We start from the raw sequence: 27,318 nt of genomic DNA on the forward strand, positions 1-27,318 counted from the left end.
AGAGGAGGGAGACGAGGAACCATCATGGAAGGACAGGCCCCTGCACGGTATGTACCACCGGCAGATAGAGGAGGTGGCTGATATCCAGAAATCCTACCAGTGGCTGGACAAAGCTGGACTGAAAGACAGCACAGAGGCACTAATCATGGCAGCACAAGAACAAGCTCTGAGTACAAGATCCATAGAGGCTGGGGTCTATCACACCAGGCAAGACCCCAGGTGCAGGCTGTGTAAAGATGCCCCAGAGACTATCCAGCACATAACAGCAGGGTGCAAGATGCTAGCAGGCAAGGCATACATGGAACGCCATAACCAGGTGGCCGGCATAGTGTACAGGAACATCTGTGCCGAGTATAACCTGGAAGTCAAAATGGGAGATGCCCCCAAGGGTGGTGGAGAATGACCGAGCTAAGATCCTGTGGGACTTCCAGATACAGACGGACAAAATGGTGGTGGCTAACCAACCGGACATAGTGGTGGTAGACAAACAGAAGAAGACGGCCGTAGTGATCGATGTAGCGGTTCCGAATGACAGCAATATCGGGAAGAAGGAACACGAGAAGCTGGAGAAATACCAAGGGCTCAGAGAAGAGCTCGAGAGGATGTGGAGGGTGAAGGTAACGGTGGTCCCCGTGGTAATCGGAGCACTAGGTGCGGTGACTCCCAAGCTAGGGGAGTGGCTCCAGCAGATCCCGGGAATAACATCGGAGATCTCTGTCCAGAAGAGCGCAGTCCTGGGAACAGCTAAGATACTGCGCAGGACCCTCAAGCTCCCAGGCCTCTGGTAGAGGACCCGAGCTTGAAGGATAAACCGCCCGCAGGGGCGTGCTGGGTGTTTTTTTTTTTGTTTTTTTTAATTTTTTATATATATATAGGCTATTAATGGAACCTATTCTCAAAGGGTCTCATTTAGGTTCATCCTGGGATAATATGGCAATGATATCAGAGCGTCTGATGAAAAAGGGGGTTACCACTGTAAGGCATTTGCTTGAACTTGTTGGTGCCAAAATGGATGATGCTGTCTCCTTGGCAAGAAGACTGGAGGTTCAATCTCTCCAGATTGTAGGCCTGATGTTGACAAAATTCAAGCGAGTGCTATCAGAAGATGATAAAAGACTTTTGAATGGAGGGGCCAATGGACTTTTCACACCTGATGAAATGGACCATTTCTTTAGATTGTGCATTAGGCCGCAGCTTAAGGGCTTTCAAAGCCCTGGTCCTTTTTTGGAGAAGGAGAAATATCCTGGACAGCACTGGATTTGGTGAATGTACAAAAGTACAAAAGATGTGTTAAGATGCTCTGAACAAAGCAAAGCTAAAAGGTAAAAATGATACACCTTGGAGAGATTATTTTAAAGTTGGTTTTGATGTGAAACCTGTATGGGGGTTTCTGTACACCATTGACTAAGAACACTGGTGATTTACAGTGACTGGTTGTTATATAGCACTTTTCACTTAAAGCATATCTAACATTCACACTCCAATGGATGCATCAGAGGGTAACATGGGGTTAATATCTTACCCAAGGATATTTGGCACGTAGACTGGTGGAGCCTGGGATCGAACCACCAACCTTCTGGCGGGTAGGTGACCCGCTCTACCACCTGAGCTACGGCCTCCCCACCCCCATGTGACCATCATTAAGCCTAAGGTTTCAGATAAGTGTCCTTTTTGTTCAATGAGAGAAACTATTTTTCATGGTTTTGGGCAGTATTTCAGATTATTGGATTTATTTTCAGTACTTTGTGGTATTTGGGATTCCTTTGGAGAATGTTTTACAACACAGTGTTTTATTTTTGGTTTCACATACGACAAAAGAAAGGAGAAAAGGGACCAATTGCTGAATTTTTTCCCGGGTCAAGCAAAGGTGGCAATTTACTTGACTAGAAAATATAAGGTTGATAATAGACAAAATACTGATTGTGTAGAGCTTTTCAAGAGTATGTTAAGTATTATTTCAAAATGGATGAGTTGGATGTTTTTTGAAATCTTTGGGAGTATGAACTTAGTCGGTTGTCTTTAACAAATTCTGAACTTTAATTTAGGAATGTGTTGATTTGAGCTGTATTTTGCATGATTAACTATTAAGTGAATAAATGTGTTTTTAAAAATCAAATCTCTCTCTCTCTCTCTCTGGGGCGGAACTCATTGCAGATTCATGCCCTCGGCCCACGCTCCTCGGAGGAAGAAACACCTGAGCCTCATCGGTATGGCCAGCATTTAAGCCAGGGAGCGACTGCTGTTCTTCGCTGGATCCTTGTGTGACTCGCGTTGATGAAGTCATGCCTCAGCAAGTATTCTCTCGTGTCTTAGTGCTTTTGTATTGATAAGTGGTTCTCTGTGTACAGACTACCTGGACTGTTTCTCCTGTGTTTCCCGTGTGGTGAGTGTCAGAGAGAGAGACTGGTCTCGTGTGTGGTTTGTTTGAAGAGGAACGAGTGCTTTTACCCTCCGCTGGAGGATCCAAGGGGCAGCTTCAGCCTTCGCCTGTCTCTGCTGGATGGTCCATGGTACCTCTTCTGCCTCTGCTGGAGGGTCCAAGGGGCCCGTCCAGCCTTCGTCTGCCTCCACTGAAGGGTCCGAGGGCCCCTTCCGGCCATCGTCGCCTGCAGTGCCACCACCTGCAGCTTTCACAACATCGCCTGCAGCTGCTTCATCTGGTCCTTTCTCGTCTGGTCCTACCTCTTCTGGTCCTGCAGTTGCTACGCCACCGTCTGATCTATGTCCAGGGCCTCAACTTCATCGGCCACTTTCCAGGCCACAGGCTGGACGTCATCGCCATCGTGGGCGGCCTCTGGACCTGCTTAGTCGCCGCTGCTGCCTTCTGAGCAGTCGGCCCCCTGAACTGTTCTGGTTTGGACCGCTGTGCTGCTGGCCTCCTGGTCGGCCTCCTGAGTTGTTTCCACATGGCCACTGCCTTCCGCGTGGTTGGCCTCCTGAACATTTTCTCTCTGGGCTCCCGTGCTGCCATCCTCCAGGTTGGCCACCTGAACTGTGTTTTGAACGGTTCCAGTGCCATTAATAGACCTTTTGTTTTCGACGCTCTGTTCCCTGCGGTCCTGTGCCTTTTGTGAACATTTTGTTTTGGACATGAGGGCTGAGGGCAAAAACAACAAGAACAACATAAGAAAGAAAGAAAACAAAATTTAGAAACAAGCAGGGTTACAGGAGATGCCAGCTGTGCAGAGGTAAGCCTGTGAATCTGAATTTAACTCCTATATATGACCTCCTACTACAGAGTGTGATGACATCACTATGACTTCACTGGCTTTGTGCTTAGATGTGTGGTGATTGGAAGTGTCAGTGTGGTGCTGTCTGGACTGTCTAGAGACAGACTAGACTGGCTGCACCACACTGACACAGACACATCAAACCTCATCTGAGGCCAAAAACCACAAGAATAACATTTTTTAAAAAAACCAAAAAAAAACGTACCTCAGAAACATGCCGGGTTACAGGAGACGGCAGCAAAGCCGGTGCTGCGACATCTGCATGTTGCAGATGCTAACAGACTAAATAAACTGATCCGCAAGGCCATTAATGTTGTGGGGATGGAGCTGGACTCCGTTGGGGTGGTGTCAGTGAGGCGGATGTTGTCCAAGATAAAGAAAATGCTGGATAATAACTCCCACCTACTCCATGACATGCTGGCTAGTCACAGGAGCACTGTCATGATCCGGAGTTTGTGACTCTGTGTTTATGTTTTAGTAGTTATTATTATTCTGGGTTTTGTTTTCATGTTCCTATGTGTTCCCCAGTCTGTGTGAAGTTTGTGTCTTGTGTCATTGCGTGTATGTGTTTCCTGTTTTATTTTGAAGGTCTGCGTCTTATGTGAGTGTTTTCAGTTTGCCTCCCTATTACTCGACACTGTTGAATGTGTTACACTGTTTTCTTGACATGCTTTACTGCTGAATCATAAAAAGAAAGATTGTTCAGGAGACTTTGTGTCTAGGGCAGGGGAGATAAACCACATTCCATACCCCCACCTTCTGTAGAAGCAGAGGAGCAAGGAGCCGAGGTCATAACTTAGGCGCCGTAAGGGAGAAAGAATGTGAATGTTTAGGCTTTTACGACTAGGTGGGAGCCACTAGAGGCTATAAGAAGCTGAGCAACCCGCCACCATTTTGAGATTTTGCTGTGACGCTCTTCATGCATGTCTCCCCATCATGATGGCTTATGCTCATAAGTGTTGAATTGTATGGAAATAAATGATTGTTGATTGAGCATTTATACACCGAGTACTGTCCTTCCTTCAGCCCAAAGATTAAAAGAATTGGGAGATTTCAACAGTACGAACCAGGCACCATGGACCCTGCGGCACTCAATCCGTCCGAGGAGCTCCAGGATGACATCAGCTACAATGTGGAAATCCTCCTCGGGCTGTGGCTGGAGAATCCTCCATACGAGCTTTGCCGCACCGTTGAAAACAGGCTACAACGGCTCTTTTCCGGCCTGCCATGGCTTTTGAAATCGCTTCCTCTGACCATGCAGGCTTTTCTCCGGCACACACCTCACCTTCTCTCAGCCACTCCTGCCTCGCTGCCTGACTCGCCGGGTGTGATCTTGCCCGGCCCGTCAGAGCCGTCTGCGGGGAGGAAGCCCCGATCGCGCCACCGGCGCACCACCCCACAGCCGGACGTTCGGGCTTCTAATTCGCCGGCTGTGGTGAGTGAGGACTCTTTTCAGTTTTCTGACTGTGTGACTGTTCATTCAGGGGCTGTGTTCTGTGCTGCAGATGATTATGTGAACAGCGTATCACCTGCTCAGCAGCCACTCTCAGCTCAGTTAGCTGCCCCGCAGCCACTCTCTGCTCTGTCACCAGTGTCTCCAGTGCCACTTTCAGTTCAGTCTCCAGCGCCCCCAGTGTCACATGTAGTTCAGGCTCCAGCGCCCCCCAGTGTCACATGTAGTTCAGGCTCCAGCGCCTCCAGTGTCGCCTGTAGTCCAGGCCCCTGTGTCACTGTTACTCGTAGTTCAGGCTCCAGTTTCACCAGTTTCACTCCATGCAGGGAGAAAGACTTGTTTCTACTCAAGGTCCCTAGCTGATTCTGGACCCCTGAAGTTTAAGCAGCCACCTGAGAACTGCACCATGTCAGCGTTGCCTGGGCAGAGCCAGTGCTCAGTGCATTGCCAGTCGCCTTTGTGTCAGCTAGTGGCATCCATGACTGCTGGCTTAGTGATGCCTTCTGCTGGAGGGTCCGATGGACCGCTCCGGCCTTCGTCTCGTGTCTCCGCTGGAGGGTCCGAGGGATCCTTCCAGCCTGCAGCGCCTCCGGCTCCCACGCCGCCGCCTGCAGCGCCCCCGTCTGGTCCAGCTTCAGAGCCTTCAGCCTCGTCTGGTCCAAGCACGTTCAGAGACTGAGATTACCAAATAGCACCACTGAACAACACAGGAAATCATTCCTGCCTGTGGCCATCTCCCTGCACAACTCCTCCATCTAATACACTGTAAACACTACAATAGTTACACCCTTTTGCACACGCTCCTTTCTACTTTTCTGTAATATTCCTGTCGATATTCTTGATATTTATTTATAATCACCTCTGTTAATCCTTGTATTTATTAGTGCTATTTTTAAACTTGTAAATCTGTAACATATTGTATCATTTAATTTGTTTAGTCTGTTATCCGAGCAACTGTAACCCACACAATTTCCTTAGGGATTAATAAAAGTATTCTGATTCTGATTAAATAGCAGCATATGCAGCATGCAATAGCATGCCAACTCAGTTTTTTGAATTTTATTTTAATAAAAACAAGATAAATCTGACAAAACTTAAAACTATGCTTTTTTTTAAGGAAGCTCAGATGTGTGAAGCAAGGTGTTTGAGTCAGTGAGAGGCAGGCGGTTAATGAACAAACTGCTGTCCATCATGAACCAACCCATCACATCCACTCCACTCCACACTCCTTCTCCCTCAGACTAATTGAACCTCACAGCCATAAAGAAAGTTTCAGAAAATTGTTCCTACCATACTCTACCCATATGGAAAAGAGATATATATAAATCTTATAAAGTTTTTATCTGTCTTGTATGAAACTTGTATGAAAAGCATACAAGAGTGAAAACACATATAAGATCCCTTGAAAAATTGTATAATGAAACTTGTATGTTTTGTATACATACTAAAAAATATATGAAAGTAATGAGAAAGTGGCCACTTTCATGAGTAAATCATATAAGTTTTTACTATTTCTTTTCCATATGGGTATTAAGCTGTATAACAACTCTTAATTCTATGATAGGTAATTTATAATGTACATATTTATTTATTAATGCAATTTGCACTTCTCTTCTCTCTTACACAATGTCCCAATGTTTCATAAGACATCTTTCATAAGACTGTGTGTCTCACACACACACACACACACACACACACACACACACACACACACATGACATATGCAAACACGGTTTAATTTGTGCACAAGCCTGTTTAACCACTTTCTGAAACTGCAAGGACACAGGAATTTTAAACTCAGTAAGTTTCTGTGAAGCATTAAATTTCCTGCTCAGGTTACAGTAATGATAAGTATCTAAAAGCAACATTTCAAATATGAGTCAGCTGAGACAGGCCAGCATTACATATCTGTGATGGTGAAATGTGAATCTCCAGTTTTAGTTGACAGTTTGAAAAGTAACTTATGATCAGTGGAGGGACAATCAGGTGTAAGGATCGCATCAGGAGCAAAATATGTAAGGGACGGAAAAACTAAAATAAGTCTCACTAGCTGTGCTGCTAGCATGGCTATAAAGAAAAGCTTTACTGTGGGAAAAGAAAATAAATTATCAAATGTGACTGCCTGTCCACTCAAAGGCATGTTTGCACTATAGACATGTACAGTAAAATTTATCTAAGTCTGCAGAGCACACAACAACCTATTCATAATGAGAAAAGAATATTTAAAAGTACACAAACTACTTAAAAGTTTGAAAGTGTTACCCATCACATTCCAAACAAATGGGAAAAGGGTTTCTTATGTTCAATGGAAGCTGATAAAATGAAAGAAGACAAAAATATCACACACTTCTGTATGTCTCTTGGCCTTGAATTTGTTTTGTCACAAAACATTTTCAGAGACAGCTTGTCTGTTTTGTTTCTTTTTCCACAGACAAGATAAACTGCCTGATCTGCCTTGCAGCACAGCTATGTCAGCGTGTCTGATATAATCTGGTGCAATAGGGCATCGCTTTGATGTACTTTTAAGTTGCAGTATTGTTTGTGGAGCTGCATTTGCACTTCCTCAGAAGACTCAGTGAAGATGGCACAGGTGGTTTTTGCACTCTTAGCTGTGTTCCTGGTGTCACTCTGCACCGGACAGGACTTTTGCCCAAAGGAAAAATGTCCTCAGTACAAAGTGGTTGAGACGCACCAGGTAGGCTTTGGAACAGTTCACATATACTATTGTTGTGTTCTTATTTCTAGTCGCTAAGTATAGTTTTTGCTTCTGTTGTGTGCAGGACTTTGAGGTGCGCTTATATGGTGCTACCGACTGGATTACCACAAAGCTCGACAGCACCAGGATGAGGGATTATTTAGCTGCAAATTCACGCCTGAAGACCTACGTCAAGAGACAGGCTGAAGCAGGTACATGAGGCACTGAAATATCACTCGAGTATGTAATTTAGTTTGTGATGGCAGTAGCTAAACTAAACATGGAACTGTATAAATAAGTAATATGTTGATCTAAGATCTAAGATGGTGTGCAGAACTTCTAAATTAGTTGAGAAATGTAAGATTAAAATCAACATAACAACAACTAGAATCTGATACCTTGTATTTCTTTAGTCTTGTGTTACCTGGTTTAATATTCAAGTTGCCATATTAGAACCTGAGCTGTTGTGGAGGGAAATATTTTAAGAGAGTAGGATATTTGATAAATGCAATCATTTATTAACTGAAATAAACCCTGGTCCCTAACCAGTACTTGACAAACAAAATCCTCTTTAAAGAGTTCCCACAATAACTTGCATCATATTAAACTGTTACAGGTAAGGAACAGTTCATTTTCTATTTTTTATTATGTTCTATGGGGTTCTTTGGCAAAAAATTAAGATTTCACATCATATCTTAAGAAATATATCACAAATTGAAATTTGACTCTTCAAGTTTTTTTTTCTTTTTGTCTTAAAAAACAGATTTAGTCCTTAGGCTTCCCACTTATTGGGGTGGCTTTAGCTCTGGTGGTAGAGCAGGTCGCCTACTAATTGGAAGGTTGGTGGTTTGATCCCCATCTGCTACAGTCTGCATGCTCTCCAGGTGCATCAGTGTATGAATGTGTGTGAAAGTTAGATAGAAAAAGTGCTGGACGAATGAGGCCTAGTTGTGTAAAGTGTTTTGAGTGCTCAGATAGAGTAGACAAGCATTATATAAGAACCAGTCCATTTACCACTTTGAGTTCTGTACAGTGTTTGTTTCTTTCAGGTTTTGAGATTCCTGATGATTGCTGGCCTGTACTGGTCACTGTTACTGAAGGTGAAGGTGATCCTAAAATGTCGGTGTCGTGGTTTGTTCCTTCTGGTGGCAAAAAGGGAGAAATATATGATCCATTAGTCAAACTAGAAACTAAACCTGAAGCCACTATCTATGTAAGGTGAGCGGTGTGTCCATTTATCTTTTAAATCACTTTGATTTCTTCAGTAGATCCAAAGTTTTTCATTTTGCAGTTGTATTGTAGAATAAAACTGCAAGTTTGTGCAAAATTGTGAAGTTCTAAATGAACAAAATCAGTCATTATGACAGAAAAGAGAATTAAAAGAGAGCAGCTAACACACAAGTCTAAATCTCACAGGGAAAGATGACTCAATTTTGCTTTTCTTTGTTTTAAGGGTTTTCGGTGGTGCTCCAAGCACTGAGACTGGCCAGGAAAACACAAAGACTCTTCGTGAGGCCTTGGCTAAGACTGGGAAAACCTTTGATCCCAGCACTCATGCTGCAGCTACCTATGAATCCTATTTTTCTTTTACTCACCACAATGAAATCTGGATCAGTGCTGCCTCACAACAACAGAACTAAGTAAATGCTCTTGTCAGGTTGCAGACCTTTTGCATTGGTTGCTGCACAGATATGATGTGTGCACAAAGGAACAGGGAAGAGAGAACCTCAACAGAACTAAGCAAACTGATTTCTGGAATGTTGTGGTTTAGTTTAGTTCCTGGAACTGAAAACATAGTAACAGTTTGTTCTACTTTTTCTTTATTCTCTTTCATCTGTGAATAGAAAGTAATGATTTCAGATCACCCCTTAATCCCAGGAGGACTTGGCTCACAAAACATTGTTTGCTGGTTGATTGTTTAGAACACCTTGATAACTTTTAGAGTCTAACATGACATTTTATGTCTATTTCTGGAGTTATCATATATATTGAAGAGTTTATTTTTAACCATCTTATTCTTAAAATTTGAAAAGTGCATTGTCCCTAAGAGATATAAAATTGTTTTGTCGTTTTTCTAAATTCCTGTTATTTCTTACTGGGTAATTTATATTCTGCAATAAAACAGCATTTTGTGAGCATTTTGCATTCTGTTATTGTGAAATTTTCTATAACTACACCTCCTATAAAAGTCCCTTCCCCACCTATACCTCACCTATACCCCACCTATCACTTTCATGAGCAAGTTCAGAGACAAGCTAGAAGATTCCACTCAGAAGTCTGCTGGACCAGAACGGGTGAATTCCCATGCCCTCAAGGCCTGCTCCCCCCAGCTTTGTGAAGACTTTTATAAACTGATGAGTCTGAGTCTGCAGAGGGTCATTCTTTGTTCCTGTACCAAAGACACCACGTCCCAGTGGCCCCCAGGATTACAGACCTTTAGCACAGGCTTCCCATGTCATGAAGACACTGGAAAAACTCATTGTTGACCAGCTCCAACCTATGTTCAGACCACATTAGGTTCCCCTTCATTTTGCTTACCAGGCCCCCTTGGAGCTTGGGACGCCATCTGTTCAATCACCCATCTGGACCAGCCAGCGAGCACTGTGAAGATCAGGCTTTTTGACATTTAATACCATCAGGCCGATCCTCCTCGGTGATAAGCTGACAGCGATGCAGGTGGATGCCTCTCTTGTATCCTGGATTGGTGATTAGCTGACAAGAAGACCACAGTCTGTGCATCTCCAACACCGAGTGTGTATAAGGTGATCAGCAACACAGGGGAACCACAAGGGACCATCCTGTCCCCTTTTCCTTTCACCCTCTACACCACAGACTTCAGCCACTGCACAAAGACCTACCATCTTCAGAAGTTTTCTGATAACTATGGTTGGATACGACGAGTGATGAGGCTCAACATTACAAAAACCAAAAAAGTATTTGTGGACTTTTGAGTTGAGTGAGAACCAGGAAACCTGTGACCCCTGTTTCAATCCAAAGGGGTCAATGCGGACATTGTGGAGGACTATAAATACCTTGAAATACACAGAGACAATAAACTGGACTGGGTTAAAAACACCACTGCACTCTACAGAAAGGGCCACGGTCGTCTCTATTTTCTGAGGCAGCTGAGTTCTTTTAACATCTGTCGGACAATGCTCAGGATTTTCTATGAGTCTGTTGTGGACAGCAGTGTTGGTCAAGTTACTTGAAAAAAGTAATTACTACCTAACTACTAATTACTTCTCCAAGAATGTAATCCCGTTACTTTACTGATTCAGTTCTATTTTTTTTTCTGCATAATCCATCATATAAAATTGAATCAAATGAAAAAGTCTCTTTTTAAAAATTGTTTTATTAGTTTTAATCTTTTGACTTTATGCACATTGCATTAAGCAAAAATTAAATTACATGCAACAGTCTTTGACTTGCGTTTAACATTTAAATCTATTTTCTGCATATTTCAGCATATAAAACTGCAAAAAATAAATAAAATTTAAGATTCAGCGGTTTCACATTCCCGTGGCAGCGTGCTAGGTATTCACTCAGATTTGAAGTTTTTTCGCTGTAGAAAGAAGTTTTCTTCCCACGCAGAGTGTACAGCGCACACTGTACAACAGAAGAGCCACCTCCACGGGACAAGACTCAGCTGTCCATCTGCATCTAAAGGACAAAGGTCACTCTTTCGAGGATGCCAATGTTCACATTTTGGACAGAGAAGACAGGTTTGAAAGAGGAGTGAAAAAAGCCATCTATGTACAGTGTTGTGATGGCCAAACCCATGGCCACACTCTAAAGTCGGTAACTTTTGTATTTTCATTCTTCATTTTGAACATAGTAATACATTTTAGTTGCCAATAACTTCATTGATTGGTTTGGATACATTTGTTCTATTTGTAAGCGCGCACATTTAGTTTACTTATGTATTCATACTACTTAATTTCTTTGCTTTCTGACTAACTTTTGTCTTCTTATTTCTTACCTGCCATCATCCCTGGGAGTTGCTGGACAAAAGATGGTAGCCAGGGTTTGAAACCATTAAATATGGAGGAAGATAATTGGACCACACCACCACTTCCTGCTGAAGGGGGGAATGTGTGTTTTCTTTACTTTAAAAATAAAGTATTTGTATTTAATTAAATATTTGAGTTTAGGGTTTAATGGGGTTTTTTGATTTTCTTCTTTAGTGTTTAGTTTATTAACAAACTAGATTGTACTGCATCGTTTGTGATTTATGATTGTGTTTTGTTTGTTACCCCTCATGTGTCACAATGGTCTGATCAGCCATTATATATACCCTTGTATGTCATTTCATGTTTAGGTCAATTATGTATGTTTGGGCAGTCATTTGGTTTGTTAAGGTTGCAGTCTTTGCCTGAGTTCAGTTTTGTTTCTTTGACCTCTTTTATGAGCTCAACATTTATTAGTCTTGTAAATCTAATTTTTGGGGGTTAAATAAATGGAAACTATATTTTTCTAATAATTCCTGGGCTCCTCCTGTTTTTCAACTCGGTCCATCACAAGTGTGAACGACCATCTTTGAACACAGGCGGCGGTTTACGACACCAACTGTCTGCCATCTATAATCCAGTTCTGAGATCCCTTCCCAGACACCTTAATGCCCACTCACATCCTGGGCCATCTGACCTCAGGAAATCACATGATAGGGGCTAGGTTACACAATGAGCTCATCCGACACCTTAGCTGATAGTGACCTACACCCATTTTCACACCTTGGCTTGTATGATTAGGTAGAGGATCATTAGGGGGTCCATTGTCCCCCTTGGGGGGACACTCCCACAGGGCTTACATCTTGGACTCTCCACCATTTGACCCTAGAACTGAAGAAGCTTCTCGGATGAGAGGTGAAACGTCTTCAAGCAACTGAAAGAAGTCCAGACGCTTTTCTTTCTAAACTCCTTAGACTACGATGACCTGGATGACTGAGAACCTTCACCTCACCTGAGGCCAAAAACCACAAGAACAACATAAAAAAACCCAAAAATAAAACAAAATCAAAAACGTACCTTAGAAACATGCCGGGTCACAGGAGATGGCAGCAAAGCAGATGCTGCAACATCTGCATGTTGCAGATGCCAACAGACTAAATAAACTGATCCGCAAGGCCATTAATGTTGTGGGGATGGAGCTGGACTCCGTTGGGGTGGTGTCAGTGAGGCGGATGTTGTCCAAGATAAAGAAAATGCTGGATAATAACTCCCACCTACTCCATGACATGCTGGCTAGTCACAGGAGCACTGTCATGATCCAGAGTTTGTGACTCCGTGTTTATGTTTTAGTAGTTATTATTATTCTGGGTTTTGTTTTCATGTTCCTATGTGTTCCCCAGTCTGTGTGAAGTTTGTGTGTTGTGTCATTGCGTGTATGTGTTTCCTGTTTTATTTTGAAGGTCTGCGTCTTATGTGAGTATTTTCAGTTTGCCTCCCTAGTCTCGTCACGTTAATCACTCACAGCTGTGTCCCCCACCTGTGTGTGATCTCCCTGTGTTCTCTGAGTGTTTTTAAGTCTGGTCTTCTGTCTTAGTCGTTGCTGGTTCGTCTGTGTTTCCCCTCGGTCTCCCTGCGTCTCTCCGCATGCAATTCCCCGGACCTCCCTGCATCTTCGTTTCTGGTTTGTTTTGTTAGTTTTACCCACTTTAGGTTTTCCTGTTTCACCTTCACCCACGCCATTGCTGTTTGTATTTTCTTTTGTTAAATAAATACTCATCTGCACCAGAGCTGCCGCATTTTGGGTCCTATCTCCAATTCCACACGTCTGCCATCGCGGATGTGACAGTACGAACCAGCCAGCATGGACCCTGCGGCACTCAATCCGTCCGAGGAGCTCCAGGATGATATCAGCTACAATGTGGAGATCCTCCTCGGCTGTGGCTGGAGAATCCTCTGTACAAGCTGCTACGGCCCTAGCCTCTCTCTCTCTCCTGAGGGTGCCTGTGTGGGCGTGTCCCACTACCTCCCCTGCCTGAGATGCCACCTTTCCCTCCTGTACAGCTGACTCCCATCAGCAATTAAGGGTATTTAAGCCCAAAGCAGGGTGAGCTCTGGGCCAGAGTGCCATTTTGTGTGGGTACAGCTAGTGAGCTGAGTGTTTGCGGTGGTTTCCAGCTAGTGAGCTGTGTAGTGTGGTTTCCAGCTAGTGAGCTGCGCTTTCCTTTTGACTTTTTGCTTTGTTTGACCAACGCCTGAGTTTTGTGTTTCTTTTATGGTGATAACGGCTTGTCCGTCTCTTTTAGTTGAATAACTTCAATAAAACTGTTTTATTTAACTGTTTTGCCTCCCTGACTCCTTTTTCTGACCCGGTCACTTTTCTTACTTCCCCCTCATCGCCTAGACCCCCCCCAGGGGAACGTAACAAAGCTTCGAACCGTTGAAAACCGGCTACAACGGCTCTTTTCCGGCCTGCCATGGCTTTTGAAATCGCTTCCTCCGACCATGCAGGCTTTTCTCCGGCACACACCTCACCTTCTCTCAGCCACTCCTTCCTCGCTGCCTGACTCGCCGAATGTGATCTTGCCCGGCCCGTCGGAGCCGTCTGCGGGGAGGAAGCGCCGATCACGCCGCCGGCGTGCCACCCCACAGCCGGACGTTCGGGCTTCTAATTCGCCGGCTGTGGTGAGTGAGGACTCTTTTCCGTTTTCTGACTGTGTGACTGTTCATTCAGGGGCTGTGTTCTGTGCTGCAGATGATTATGTGAACAGCGTATCACCTGCTCAGCAGCCACTCTCAGCTCAGTTAGCTGCCCCGCAGCCACTCTCTGCTCTGTCACCAGTGTCTCCAGTGCCACTTTCAGTTCTGTCTCCAGCGCCTCCAGTGTCGCCCGTAGTTCAGGCGCCTGTGTCACCAGTTTCACTCATTCACTCCATGCAGGGAGAAAGACTTGTTTCTACTCAAGGTGCTTTTCATGGTTTAGCCGCCATTGGCAAAGTTTGCCGCTCCAGGGCTTCCCCAGAGGCTAGGTCTCAGTCCCCAGCTGATTCTGGACCCCTGAAGTTTAAGCAGCCACATGAGAACTGCACCATGTCAGCGTTGCCTGGGCAGAGCCAGTGCTCAGTGCATTGCCAGTCGCCTTTGTGTCAGCTAGTGGCATCCATGACTGCTGGCTTAGTGATGGCTTCTGCTGGAGGGTCCGAGGGACCGCTCCGGCCTTCGTCTCGTGTCTCCGCTGGAGGGTCCGAGGGACCGCTCCGGCCTTCGTCTGCAGGCTCCCTTCCAGCCTGCAGCGCCTCCGGCTCCCACGCCGCCGCCGCCTTCAGCCCCGTCTGGTCCAGCTTCAGAGCCTTCAGCCTCGTCTGGTCCAAGCACGTTCAGAGACTGAGATTACCATAAAGCACCACTGAACAACACAGGAAATCATTCCTGCCTGTGGCCATCTCCCTGTACAATTCCTCCATCTAATACACTGTAAACACTACAATAGTTACACCCTTTTGCACACGCTCCTTTCTACTTTTCTGTAATATTCCTGTCGATATTCTTGATATTTATTTATAATCACCTCTGTTAATCCTTGTATTTATTAGTGCTATTTTTAAACTTGTAAATCTGTAACATATTGTATCATTTAATTAGTTTAGTTTGTTATCCGAGCAACTGTAACCCACATAATTTCCTTAGGGATTAATAAAAGTATTCTGATTCTGATTAAACAGCAGCATATGCAGCATGCAATTGCATGCCAACTCAGTTTTTTGAATTTTATTTTAATAAAAATGTATAAAACAAGATAAATCTGACAAAACTTAAAACTATGCTTTATTTAAAGAATCTCAGATGTGTGAACCAAGGTGTTTGAGTCAGCGAGAGGCAGGCAGTTAATGGACAAACTGCTGTCCATCATGAACCAACCAATCACATCCACTCCACTCCACACTCCTTCTCCCTCAGACTAATTGAACCTCACAGCCATAAAGAAAGTTTCAGAAAATCATTCCTACCATACTCTATTAAGCTGTATAACAACTCTTAATTCTATGATAGGTGATTTATAATGTACATATTTATTTATTAATGCAATTTGCACTTCTCCTCTCTCTTACACAATGTCCCAATGTTTCATAAGACATCTTTCATAAGACTGTGTGTGTCACACACACACACATGACATATGCAAACACGGTTTAATTTGTGCACAAGCCTGTTTAACCACTTTCTGAAACTGCAAGGACACAGGAATTTTAAACTCAGTAAGTTTCTGTGAAGCTTAAATTTTCTGCTCAGGTTACAGTAATGATAAGTATCTAAAAGCAACATTTCAAATATGAGTCAGCTGAGACAGGCCAGCATTACATATCTGTGATGGTGAAATGTGAATCTCCAGTTTTAGTTGACAGTTTGAAAATTAACTTATGATCAGTGGAGGGACAATCAGGTGTAAGGATCGCATCAGGAGCAAAATATGTCAGGGATGAGCTCTAAGTCTTAAGTTCAAGGATCTTTAAGGTCCTAGATGGAAAAACTAAAATAAGTCTCACTAGCTGTGCTGCTAGCATGGCTATAAAGAAAAGCTTTACTGTGGGAAAATAAAAATAAATAAATTATCAAATGTGACTGCCTGTCCACTCAAAGGCATGTTTGCACTATAGACATGTACAGTAAAATTTATCTAAGTCTGCAGAGCACACAACAACCTATTCATAATAAGAAAAGATTATTTAAAAGTACACAAACTACTTAAAAGTTTGAAAGTGTTACCCATCACATTCCAAACAAATGGGAAAAGGGTTTCTTATGTTCAATGGAAGCTGATAAAATGAAAGAAGACAAAAATATCACACACTTCTGTATGTCTCTTGGCCTTGAATTTGTTTTGTCACAAAACATTTTCAGAGACAGCTTGTCTGTTTTGTGTTTCTTTTTCCACAGACAAGATAAACTGCCTGATCTGCCTTGCAGCACAGCTATGTCGGCGTGTCTGATATAATCTGGTGCAATAGGGCATCGCTTTGATGTACTTTTAAGTTGCAGTATTGTTTGTGGAGCTGCATTTGCACTTCCTCAGAAGACTCAGTGAAGATGGCACAGGTGGTTTTTGCACTCTTAGCTGTGTTCCTGGTGTCACTCTGCACCGGACAGGACTTTTGCCCAAAGGAAAAATGTCCTCAGTACAAAGTGGTTGAGACGCACCAGGTAGGCTTTGGAACAGTTCACATATACTATTGTTGCGTTCTTATTTCTAGTCGCTAAGTATAGTTTTTGCTTCTGTTGTGTGCAGGACTTTGAGGTGCGCTTATATGGTGCTACCGACTGGATTACCACAAAGCTCGACAGCACCAGGATCAGGGATTATTTAGCTGCAAATTCACGCCTGAAGACCTACGTCAAGAGACAGGCTGAAGCAGGTACATGAGGCACTGAAATATCACTCGAGTATGTAATTTAGTTTGTGATGGCAGTAGCTAAACTAAACATGGAACTGTATAAATAAGTAATATGTTGATCTAAGATCTAAGATGGTGTGCAGAACTTCTAAATTAGTTGAGAAATGTAAGATTAAAATCAACATAACAACAACTAGAATCTGATACCTTGTATTCCTTTAGTCTTGTGTTACCTGGTTTAATATTCAAGTTGAGCAGGTCGCCTACTAATTGGAAGGTTGGTGGTTTGATCCCCATCTGCTACAGTCTGCATGCTCTCCAGGTGCATCAGTGTATGAATGTGTGTGAAAGTTAGATAGAAAAAGTGCTAGACGAATGAGGCCTAGTTGTGTAAAGTGTTTTGAGTGTTCAGATAGTGTAGAGAAGCACTATATAAGAACCAGTCCATTTACCACTCTAAGTTCTGTACAATGTTTGTTTCTTTCAGGTTTTGAGATTCCTGATGATTGCTGGCCTGTACTGGTCACTGTTACTGAAGGTGAAGGTGATCCTAAAATGTCGGTGTCGTGGTTTGTTCCTTCTGGTGGCAAAAAGGGAGAAATATATGATCCATTAGTCAAACTAGAAACTAAACCTGAAGCCACTATCTATGTAAGGTGAGCGGTGTGTCCATTTATCTTTTAAATCACTTTGATTTCTTCAGTAGATCCAAAGTTTTTCATTTTGCAGTTGTATTGTAGAATATAACTGCAAATTTGTGCAAAATTGTGAAGTTCTAAATGAACAAAATCAGTCATTATGACAGAAAAGAGAATTAAAAGAGAGCAGCTAACACACAAGTCTAAATCTCACAGGGAAAGATGACTCAATTTTGAGTTGAGTGAGAACCAGGAAACCTGTGACCCCTGTTTCAATCCAAAGGGGTCAATGCGGACATCGTGGAGGACTATAAATACCTTGAAATACACAGAGACAATAAACTGGACTGGGTTAAAAACACCACTGCACTCTACAGAAAGGGCCACGGTCGTCTCTATTTTCGGAGGCAGCTGAGTTCTTTTAACATCTGTCGGACAATGCTCAGGATTTTCTATGAGTCTGTTGTGGACAGCAGTGTTGGTCAAGTTACTTGAAAAAAGTAATTACTACACTGTAAAAAAAATATTCCGTAGAAAAACAGAAAATGTCCTGGTAATTTTCTGCCAGTACATTTTCTGTTTTTTTACGGAGGTTTGACGGACCTTTCTGTAAATGATAAAACGGAAAATTCTGTAGATTTACAGTATACTCTCTGTACTATTTACGGACATTTCCTTCAGCTATAAAACAGAAAATTCCGTTTATTCACAGTATATTTTCTGTATCATTAACTGATATTTTCCGTTAATAGAAAAATTGAAATTTCTGTTTATATTACTATTTCCAAGCACTTCTTTTCACTGTAACTCATTAAATATAGTTCTTTATATCCTTAAACGTACATTTCTATGCAATTACAACCTAGTACACCATGTACTCAAAAATTCATAAATTAAAACTTAAATTAATTTGTGCTTCGTACACAACAACATTGGTACAATTAATGTTAAATATTCTTTTATTCTCCTTAACTCAAACACTATACTTAAATATAATGACAGCATCCATCTTGTCATAAAACTACTAAACAGCTGATACATGAACAAAATAACTCACAAGCTTTCAAATTTGAGCATTTTTATTTCCTTGAAATCAGGTTGCCCTCATGTAAATGTGTTTATTTACATTCATTCAAGTGGCTACCAAGTGTTTTCTTCAAACAGGACACCTGACAAACAAAAAATGTCATATTTAACGACATGTTCACATTTAATAATATCCAGAGTACCTTTTAGTTAGAATCACTGCCTTGTGGTAGTTTTGCCTCAGCCAAATGGTTAAGGTGTGGTTTACATCCATCTCTGTCCACTTATGATACAGTATACACATGTAGTCAGTTATAGCCAAACACCTTTGATTACTGAATTGCATTCACTTCATTAATGAAGTGAATGTAATTCACATTTGTGTGAACATTTGTCTGAGATTAACTCTTTGGGCTCTTTACCTTACAATATAACATACTTGAGTCAAAATTTGTTGACTGTTTAAGTGGTGCCACATGAATACAACTGAACAGATCTAAAGAAGATGTTCCTGAACTTTGGGTTTATTCGAACAGGACTGATGGATAACCACAGGACTTTTCCCCATATGATAACTACAACACATAATAAATTAAGACAGATTACTGTCCCAAACTTAAAGATAAAAGTGTATTTACGGGACTTGTTTTGTCAGTGAGGAGCAAAGTATAATTAGAAGTGCTTGTTCTGATGAAAAGTTAAACTGTAAACAGCAGCATAGTGAATAAGGATCTGTGTCCACGAATCCTCAGCAGTGACAACACTTAAACATCATAGTTCAAAATCCTTAATGCACACCTTTTTCTCCACGGTGTTCAAATTCTCTAAGCTGGTTAAGTAGAGGAAAAAGTCTGACATATTTCATGACCATTAAATGTTAGACAAGGCTCTGAAAACGAGGTTACAGTTACAAACAAAAACCTCTGCTTGTGCGCACAGACCCTAAATCACAACAAATAAGACAATAGTAAGACAAATTACTACAAAGTCTTGTTACCGCTCTTCATATAACAGTGTGACAAAGTCCTGAATGCAGCCTGCATGTTAGTACATCAAGGTCCATCTGAGCTTTAAGTAAAATACACTCAGCTTTTCCTTGGATTTTAAGAGTTGCTCAGTTCATACAGGAACTGCAGCAGTCGGAGTTAACGTGTCGCTGTGTTGCTCCTCCGTGTCAGCCATTGAGACTAGTCGCAATTTATTCTGAGGAAAAAAAGAGAAACAACAAGACATTTTTAAAAAGTTTGTATTTTTATAATTTTTTTTTACCTAGAGCATAAACAACATAAACAAAAAAAGGATTAGGGCTGTGCGATATGACGATATATATCAGATTACGATATAAAAATGTCTATCGTTTCATATTATACACTATTCTTTGTTTTGTGGTGTTGCAAAATAAACTGTTTACGGCAATATTTTTTTCATGGTTTTGATGGTCACTGTAGTTGCTATATTATTTCTTAAAGTTCTCTCCTTCTCTTATACTTAAAATAACCACACTATGGACGGACAAGTGACTGTTTTTAACGCGTACTTTCGTTACCAACAATGAGGATAAAACCATCGTGTGGCTCCGCCGTCCGCTTGTTTATTTTCCACATAAACCTTTCACAATAAAGCTCAAGTTTCTGTTGAGACTTTTCAAACTAAACTGAAATGATATACATTATTCTCAAACATAAAATTTCAGAATATGCATCAAACAAATGACCTCAAATAAAAACATCAAGTAACTATAAATGGCGCTTACAGTCACCACGCAGATGAAGGCACAGAGAATACCAGCATGGCCAGCAAGGATGAGGCAGAACCAGAAGGACCAGTCAAAAGAAATCGAGGACCTTATTGTTAAATGAGGGGCTACCTCTGTAGCATGGACATGGTTTGGTTATGAAAAGTCTGACACGCCCCAGAAAACTGTACTATGCAAATTATGCCACAAACTGGTCCCCACCACCACTCGAACACGACAAACCTCTTTAACCACCTACACAAGAATCACATGAAAGAGTTTCGAGAGAGTTTACGAATGAAAAGCAAAAAAGAGTCGTCAGGTGCTCAAAATAATCCTTAGACTCAAACGTTAGAACAGGCTTTTCCTTGCAGCACGCCGTCTAATAAATACTCAGAAAGAAAATGGCGGCCATTTAAACTCATGTCTAAAAATGTATAGTTTCATGCATCGGTCAAAACACTCGACTCCAGGTACACGACGCCCAACTGAAAACATTTCACATAAGTCGAGTTGCCCGAGAATCACAGAATTTACAGAAAATGCACTATTTTGTGATATATATCGTTATCAGGAGAGATACGTCTTATATTGGGATATGAGACTTTGGTCATATCACGCAGCCCTACAAAGGATTATAATTCACGTAGAGTTGCATACACATAACACCATTCTGTTGCAACAAAAGCAGTTTATAATTAAAGTAACATACATACCTTGAAAAACTAAATCAACCACAACATTAAACTCACCTTGTGTTTGTAGAGAAGGTGATCAGGGTTTTTCTTCATTTCCTGAGACCAGCTGCTCTGGATCATCACCAGCTTGTATCTTCATCTTTTTTTTCACTCGGGGAAGTCTTTCCTTTTCTTGGCCATTGCTCTGCACTGGAAAACCAAAGTGTGTGATCAAAGGTGAAATAAGGGATATTTTTCCACTGCAGGACTTAAAGTGCTTCAAGTAGTGATAGCTGTTGATCCATTTCTCAAATAATCTGTAAGGATCTGGATTTTTAAGAAAGATACAAATATCTCTGCTTATATTTGGCTAAAAGCTTGATATAGACAAGGCATATAGAGCCCCTGCACACCAGCACTGCGCTTACATTATAGTTCAATCAAGAAATAGTTATTATTGATTTATTATTGAATTTATTTAGTAATAATTTTTAGTATTTAATCACATTAGCACAGTGGGGTGACAAAAATATTCCACATACAAGAAATGCTGCTCAGCATTTCATAAATTACATTTTCAACAAATGTTGGAGTAAAAACACAGTTACAAGGAAAATGTATCTGTCTGTAAATATTAACTAAACATTTCTATGTGCTACAAAATAGACATACTGTAATTGTAAATGTGCTGAGGTGAAACTATACTTTCAATAATTTTACCACTACAGTCTGTTAACCACCGAAATAATCTATGCTGGTCAGCTAGCTAAAAGTCTTTACTTTAGCAGCCCAAATCAGAGGCTAACATTAGCATTTGCTAGCGTCAGCCAGGAAGGTCTGAGGCTTAAACTAGGGTTAGTGTAACTTTGCCTGAAACCATTTATAGTGTACAGTAGAGCCAACTGTAAAACACAGGTATTGATACAGTACTTATTAGAGTCCTAGAATAATTTCTAGAACCATGAAGTTCTCACTTTCCCAGTTATCCACATCGCTGACTTTCGCTAATTAGCTAGTTAGCAGTCACAGCTGTGTAATACCCAGAGAGACACAGACAGCTAACTATAATATTTATGAAAACTGGTTCAGCCACTGAAGGGCAAAACTGGTGGTATCACAGTAAAAATTATTTTAACATTAATTAAAATAAAGCTTAAGTCATGTTAAACCTAAATAACAATTATTTTAAAAAATGAGTCAGCAAAATATTCCTGACTTGTCTGGAGACAGCCGAAACCAGTTAACAAATAAATTAACAATTCTTTCTAAATAAAAACACGGAATCTTTTGAAAAACATTATTTTAATAAAACAAAACATGAGTTTTAATACTTACCACAGAAATTTGAAGGCAGTTTCTCCAACTTCAGAATCCAAAATCCAGATGAAGCCTGAAAGAAGCCTAATGGCTGCTCTTGCGCTTACTTTTCCCTCCTTTTCAGGTTCTTTTTCCCACAATGCATTGCAGTAGTTGAGAAATACAGAAAAATACCTGTAAATGACTAATACGGAAAATTCCTTCACGTTTATACAGTAGATTGTACTGTATTTTTACGGATTTTTTTTACAGTGTACCTAACTACTAATTACTTCTCCAAGAATGTAATCCCGTTACTTTACTGATTCAGTTCTATTTTTTTTCTGCATAATCCATCATATAAAATTGAATCAAATGAAAAAGTCTCTTTTTAAAAATTGTTTTATTAGATTTAATCTTTTGACTTTATGCACATTGCATTAAGCAAAAATTAAATTACATGCAACAGTCTTTGATTTGAAGAAATGTGTCTAACATTCAAATCTATTTTCTGCATATTTCAGCATATAAAACTGCAAAAAAATAAATAAAATTAAAGATTCAGCGGTTTCACATTCCCGTGGCAGCGTGCTAGGTATTCACTCAGATTTGAAGTTTTTTCGCTGTAGAAAGAAGTTTTCTTCCCACGCAGAGTGTACAGCGCACACTGTACAACAGAAGAGCCACCTCCACGGGACAAGACTCAGCTGTCCATCTGCATCTAAAGGACAAAGGTCACTCTTTCGAGGATGCCAATGTTCACATTTTGGACAGAGAAGACAGGTTTGAAAGAGGAGTGAAAAAAGCCATCTATGTCCAGTGTGAACGACCATCTTTGAACACAGGCGGCGGTTTACGACACCAACTGTCTGCCATCTATAATCCAGTTCTGAGATCCCTTCCCAGACGCCTTAACGCCCACTCACATCCTGGGCCATCTGACCTCAGGAAATCACATGATAGGGGCTAGGTTTCACAATGAGCTCATCCGACACCCTGGCTGATAGTGACCTAAACCCATTTTCACACCTTGGCTTGTGTGATTAGGTAGAGGATCATTATTAGGGGGTCCATTGTCCCCCTTGGGTCTTACATCTTGGACTCTCCACCATTTGACCCTAGAACTGAAGAAGCTTCTCGGATGAGAGGTGAAACGTCTTCAAGCAACTGAAAGAAGTCCAGACGCTTTTCTTTCTAAACTCCTTAGACTACGGTGACCTGGATGACTGAGAACCTTCACAGAGACAGCCCGCACTAATGTTTTTGTCACTTTTTACGTAATGAAACTGGAAGTAATGTCAGTACTTCCATGCTTTAAACTCTGCATGGCCGTACCCTCTTCTGCACTATTATCCATTGTTGAGCTACACACATCCCACACTGTAAGTATGCACAAATGACTTAATTCTAGGGCTGCACGATTTTGCATAAAATGAGAATCACGATTTTTTGGCTTAGAATTGAGATCACGATTCTCTCACGATTTTCTTTTCCAGTATAAATATTTATTGCACTTATTAACTGCACATCAACTTCGTAACAGTTGAGACTGAACATAAAAACAATAAACAAACATAAAAACAACAAATGTCTCACGTTTTGTGGTTGCCGCAAAATGTTGTACTGCTTGAAATTCCGCCTCCACCGTTGCTCGACACTGTGTGTATAGAGCAGGTAGTGCAACAATAGAAAAATAGTTGCGGGACGGCACTGTGTAGCATTTGTCTAGGGTGTTGATCATTTTCCTAAATCCCTCGTTTTGCACAGTGTTGGTGGGAGCCATATCCTTGGTCAGGTGATAAGTAATAGCCTCTGTAATTTCTTTGTGCCTGCGGGAGTTCGACGGGTATAGGGAAGCGCTGTATAAGGTTCCCGTTATTGATGTTTGGGTGGTTGACCGGGACGGATTTTCTCCTGTTACTTTCTCGTCATCCCTGACGTGCTCGCCGTTGTTTTTTCCCTGCTAATTTTAGCATCACACGGCACAGCTTCTGCATCACGTGGTATAAGGCTCCGCCCTTGTCATTTGTTGAGCAGGAAGAGTGAGCGCTTGTTTTCATGCAGATTACGTCCCGGATCAAAATGCGGTACAATCGTCATCGTCTTTTTTTTTTTTTTTTTTTTTTTTTTTAATGGTTGTCATTTGAAAACGAGATCACACATAAGTATGAATCGAGATCGCGATTTTCTAACGATTAATCGTGCAGCCCTACTTAATTCTGCAACATAATAAAATATAAAGCAACATATAACTGAGCATTTGCTTTAACTTGCTGAATGTTTGTCTGCTGGCAACAGAATGCTTACACAAACAAACCCAGGATAGTAAGTGCAGCAATGTTACTTTGACAATAGCAAATCATAGCTAATACATATATAGAGAGAATAATGTGCATAATGTGCATAAAGTCAATACTTCTGGACAAGTGCTCATCCACTTGTCACAGGTGGCCAGTGCCATCCTCTATTCTGTTGCATGTTGCATGCTGGGGCAGCAGGTTGAGGGTCGCAGATCCAACAGATTCAATATACTGATCCGCATGGCCAGTAATGGTGTGGGGATTGAGCTGGACTGGCTTAAGGTGGTGTTAGTGAGACGGATGTTGTCCAAGATAAGGACAATCACTCCCACACACACCATGACATGCTGGGCAGTCAGAGGAGCACTGTAATGCATGTAAAAAGACAAACTGGCCTGCCTTGCAGGTTGAATGTTATGCAGCACACCCACATAGTTCATGTGGGTGTGCTGCATAACATTAGACGTTACACTGTGATTATCTTATTAAACAGGAGGACTTAGTCCAGAGCTCAGTTCATCAGGAGTCTGTGATCATGGCACAGGTAATGTTTGCACTCTTCGCACTTTTTCTGGTTTCAGTCTGCACAGGACAGGACTTTTGTGTGGGAAAGTGTCCCCACTACAAAGTACTCGAGGCCTACCCGGTAAGTTTTTGGAACAATTCAGATACAGAATTTGTGTCATCTTCATTATAATGGTTCTTTAACATTTGTGCTTCTTTTGCATGCAGGACTTTGAGGTGCGCTTATATGACACTTCCACCTGGATTACTACCAAGATTGACAGCTCCCAGTCCAGTGATGTCCTCGCTGCAAATTCACGGCTGAAGGATTATGCCAAGAAGCAAACTGAAGCAGGTATACGAGGAACTGAAAGTGCAAGTGTGTGATGTAGTTTGTTTTGTAATGTTGATGTTTCTTTTCAAACACAGTAATCCAAGAGATTAGTTGTTTCAAATGGGCCATAAGAGGACCATAGCTATACAAATCAAGTTAATTCACTAGTTATTGACTGATGCGTAGGATTACAAAAATTAAAACTGATTATTTCCTGGTACCACTTGTAAGTACGAGGTAAGCAAAGTAAAGGAAGACAAGGTCTTATTATATATATATTTTATAAAAGTATATAAAACAGGTACAACTAGTTCTTCATAAGAAGAGTTGTTTGATTTTTATTCAAAACTGAAAGAAAGAAGAAAAAGGGGAGCTCAAATCTAAAATTTGTAACTTAAACACATTTGTACTGTTTTATTGTCCATATTAAAGAAATACTTGATATAGCATGGAGTCATTTTTCTTATTAAAAAATGTATTGAATTTAAAAAAAATATTTAAAGACTATAAAATTTCATAAATCACTGACTTATTTCAGAAATGTTTTAGCTCTGAATTTCTGCAGCCCCACACATTTTCAGTAAAATGCACCTTCAAGCATGTTTTTCTTTCTTTTTCTCTTTCAGGTTTTGAGATCTCTAGTGACACTTGGCCTGCACTGGTCAAGGTCACAGATGGTAAAGGTGATCCTGAATTTGCCTTGTCCTGGTTTATTCCTCCTGGTACCACAACACCTGAAAATTCTGATCCCTTGGTCCAACTGGAAAGTAAACCTGAAGCCACTGTGTATGTCAGGTGAGAAACAAGTCCATTTATCTAGTTTTTCCCCAGAAAACCAAGAAAGACTTTAATTCAGCAGTTATTTTGTAAATCTGTAAACATGTTACCACCTAACAAATACTGAAAAGGGAGGAACATTAATTTTGGACTAAGCTTCACCAGATTCCAATTTGGGGGTCAGAAAGAGAATTAACTATGAAGTTTCACATACATAATATGCAAAATTACTTACAGAGTAAACTTCAATGATAGCAAGTTTTTAAAAGCATTAAAAGGAGGGCAAAGCCTAAATCTCTTTAGTCTTTGGCCAACCTGAAAGATATCTAGAATTCTGCTTTGTTGTCTGCTCTAAGGGTTTTCGGTGGCGCTCCAAGCATCCAGAGTGGCCAAGAAAATGCAAAGAAGCTTCGTGAGGCCTTGATTACAGCTGGGAAAACCTTTGATCATGACACTTACAATGGAGCTGGATATGAATCATTTTTCTCTCTTACTCACCACAATGAAATTTGGATCTACGCTGCCTGACAACAGCAGACATCGTGAGCTGAACAAAATCTTTTCATCATGTAATCAAAGTGGGTTTTTCCATAGACATCATTTACTGTTTCACTTGCAGTAAAAAATCATGCACTGTATTTTTTGGGGGGCATCCGTAGATTTTTTGTTCTACACATCTCCAAAGGGGTTTACTTTTTTAAGTGTGTGTTTTGTGTCTTTTTCTATTTCTTTACTGTTTGCAAAAGCCCTTGTTTTTAATTTCATGCATTGGTAGAATGTTCCTTACATGAGTCAGCCCTGGAGGAACTTTCCTGCAGGTCTCCAATTACACAGAAATGCATTTAGACTTGTTTGTGCAAAAGCTGAACATACCTCCAGGGTTATTGTTTCTGGGCTACGTCCTGACATACTGGTTTATCTGCATGTAAATAAAGATTGCTCGCAAATGATAACACTTGACTACCTTAAGAAACTAAAAGATCCTCCCATTCCAAAAACATTACCCTTTCTGTTTGTTTGGATGCATAATTACATGAAACTGCTACAGTCACAGAAACATGGCTAACTACAACTGAAATAAAAAAGCCATCTACATTTGTAGCATCTGAGCCTGTTTGTTTGTCCTTGTTTTATATTTTGAAAAACAAAAATAAATTATATATTTTTTAAAAAGCCATCTACATAGCTACACCTGAAGATTGCTAACATCTACCTTCAAAGAAGAATAGCTAACAACGCATAATCCACAGAAAGACAGCGCAGTAGGCTAGAGCAGATTTTCCAGTGAGCAACATGGGCATATGCCCATGCCCACAGTT

The 27,318-nt window shown here is 41.2% G+C and overlaps 4 protein-coding genes and 1 long non-coding RNA gene across 6 annotated transcripts; 4 read left to right on the forward strand and 1 right to left on the reverse strand.

Annotated features, from left to right (window-relative positions):
- Positions 1–377: 377 nt before the first annotated feature.
- Positions 378–4,521, forward strand: LOC143421715 (uncharacterized). Its single transcript, XM_076891338.1, has 2 exons — positions 378–1,322; positions 1,528–4,521. The coding sequence occupies exon 1, from the start codon at positions 378–380 to the stop codon at positions 786–788; it is 411 nt and encodes a 136-aa protein (XP_076747453.1). The 3' UTR covers positions 789–1,322; positions 1,528–4,521.
- A 2,598-nt stretch (positions 4,522–7,119) lies between these two features.
- Positions 7,120–10,690, forward strand: LOC105940980 (uncharacterized). 2 transcript variants are annotated; one of them, XR_013101277.1, is made up of 5 exons: positions 7,120–7,378; positions 7,464–7,590; positions 8,142–8,217; positions 8,428–8,596; positions 8,832–10,690. XR_013101277.1 is itself a non-coding variant. In XM_012920021.2 (4 exons), the coding sequence occupies exons 1-4, from the start codon at positions 7,265–7,267 to the stop codon at positions 9,016–9,018; spliced, it is 597 nt and encodes a 198-aa protein (XP_012775475.2). In that variant the 5' UTR covers positions 7,120–7,264; the 3' UTR covers positions 9,019–10,688. The 2 variants fall into 2 exon arrangements, 1 of the variants encoding a protein (XP_012775475.2); XM_012920021.2 differs by lacking the exon at positions 8,142–8,217 and having other exon boundaries at positions 8,832–10,688.
- Positions 10,691–16,266: 5,576 nt separating this feature from the next.
- LOC143421716 (uncharacterized) lies at positions 16,267–17,387 on the forward strand. The gene is made up of 3 exons (XM_076891340.1): positions 16,267–16,521; positions 16,607–16,733; positions 17,200–17,387. The coding sequence occupies exons 1-3, from the start codon at positions 16,408–16,410 to the stop codon at positions 17,370–17,372; spliced, it is 414 nt and encodes a 137-aa protein (XP_076747455.1). The 5' UTR covers positions 16,267–16,407; the 3' UTR covers positions 17,373–17,387.
- Positions 17,388–18,411: 1,024 nt separating this feature from the next.
- On the reverse strand, positions 18,412–22,340 carry LOC111500672 (uncharacterized). Its single transcript, XR_003024751.2, has 3 exons — positions 22,124–22,340; positions 20,864–20,998; positions 18,412–19,579 (listed from the first exon to the last, which is right to left on the reverse strand). It is a non-coding gene; the product is annotated as an uncharacterized LOC111500672 (long non-coding RNA).
- A 2,540-nt stretch (positions 22,341–24,880) lies between these two features.
- Positions 24,881–27,090, forward strand: LOC101470616 (uncharacterized). Its single transcript, XM_012920020.3, has 4 exons — positions 24,881–25,030; positions 25,117–25,243; positions 25,849–26,017; positions 26,356–27,090. The coding sequence occupies exons 1-4, from the start codon at positions 24,920–24,922 to the stop codon at positions 26,525–26,527; spliced, it is 579 nt and encodes a 192-aa protein (XP_012775474.3). The 5' UTR covers positions 24,881–24,919; the 3' UTR covers positions 26,528–27,090.
- Positions 27,091–27,318: the final 228 nt, after the last annotated feature.

This window comes from Maylandia zebra, linkage group LG13 (genome assembly GCF_041146795.1).
Source record: "Maylandia zebra isolate NMK-2024a linkage group LG13, Mzebra_GT3a, whole genome shotgun sequence".
In the NCBI taxonomy this organism is placed as follows: domain Eukaryota; kingdom Metazoa; phylum Chordata; class Actinopteri; order Cichliformes; family Cichlidae; genus Maylandia; species Maylandia zebra.

What these genes read in the sequence shown, in the direction of transcription:
- LOC143421715 (XM_076891338.1), top strand. Translation starts at nt 378, where the DNA reads ATGCCCCCAAGGGTGGTGGAGAATGACCGAGCTAAGATCCTGTGGGAC.
- LOC105940980 (XM_012920021.2), top strand. Translation starts at nt 7,265, where the DNA reads ATGGCACAGGTGGTTTTTGCACTCTTAGCTGTGTTCCTGGTGTCACTC. An exon ending in AAGTGGTTGAGACGCACCAG is followed by an intron (nt 7,379 to 7,463) that starts GTAGGCTTTGGA and finishes TGTTGTGTGCAG; the next exon opens with GACTTTGAGGTGCGCTTATA. An exon ending in GAAGCCACTATCTATGTAAG is followed by an intron (nt 8,597 to 8,831) that starts GTGAGCGGTGTG and finishes CTTTGTTTTAAG; the next exon opens with GGTTTTCGGTGGTGCTCCAA.
- LOC143421716 (XM_076891340.1), top strand. Translation starts at nt 16,408, where the DNA reads ATGGCACAGGTGGTTTTTGCACTCTTAGCTGTGTTCCTGGTGTCACTC. An exon ending in AAGTGGTTGAGACGCACCAG is followed by an intron (nt 16,522 to 16,606) that starts GTAGGCTTTGGA and finishes TGTTGTGTGCAG; the next exon opens with GACTTTGAGGTGCGCTTATA. An exon ending in CAAGAGACAGGCTGAAGCAG is followed by an intron (nt 16,734 to 17,199) that starts GTACATGAGGCA and finishes TGTTTCTTTCAG; the next exon opens with GTTTTGAGATTCCTGATGAT.
- LOC101470616 (XM_012920020.3), top strand. Translation starts at nt 24,920, where the DNA reads ATGGCACAGGTAATGTTTGCACTCTTCGCACTTTTTCTGGTTTCAGTC. An exon ending in AAGTACTCGAGGCCTACCCG is followed by an intron (nt 25,031 to 25,116) that starts GTAAGTTTTTGG and finishes TTTTGCATGCAG; the next exon opens with GACTTTGAGGTGCGCTTATA. An exon ending in CAAGAAGCAAACTGAAGCAG is followed by an intron (nt 25,244 to 25,848) that starts GTATACGAGGAA and finishes TTTCTCTTTCAG; the next exon opens with GTTTTGAGATCTCTAGTGAC.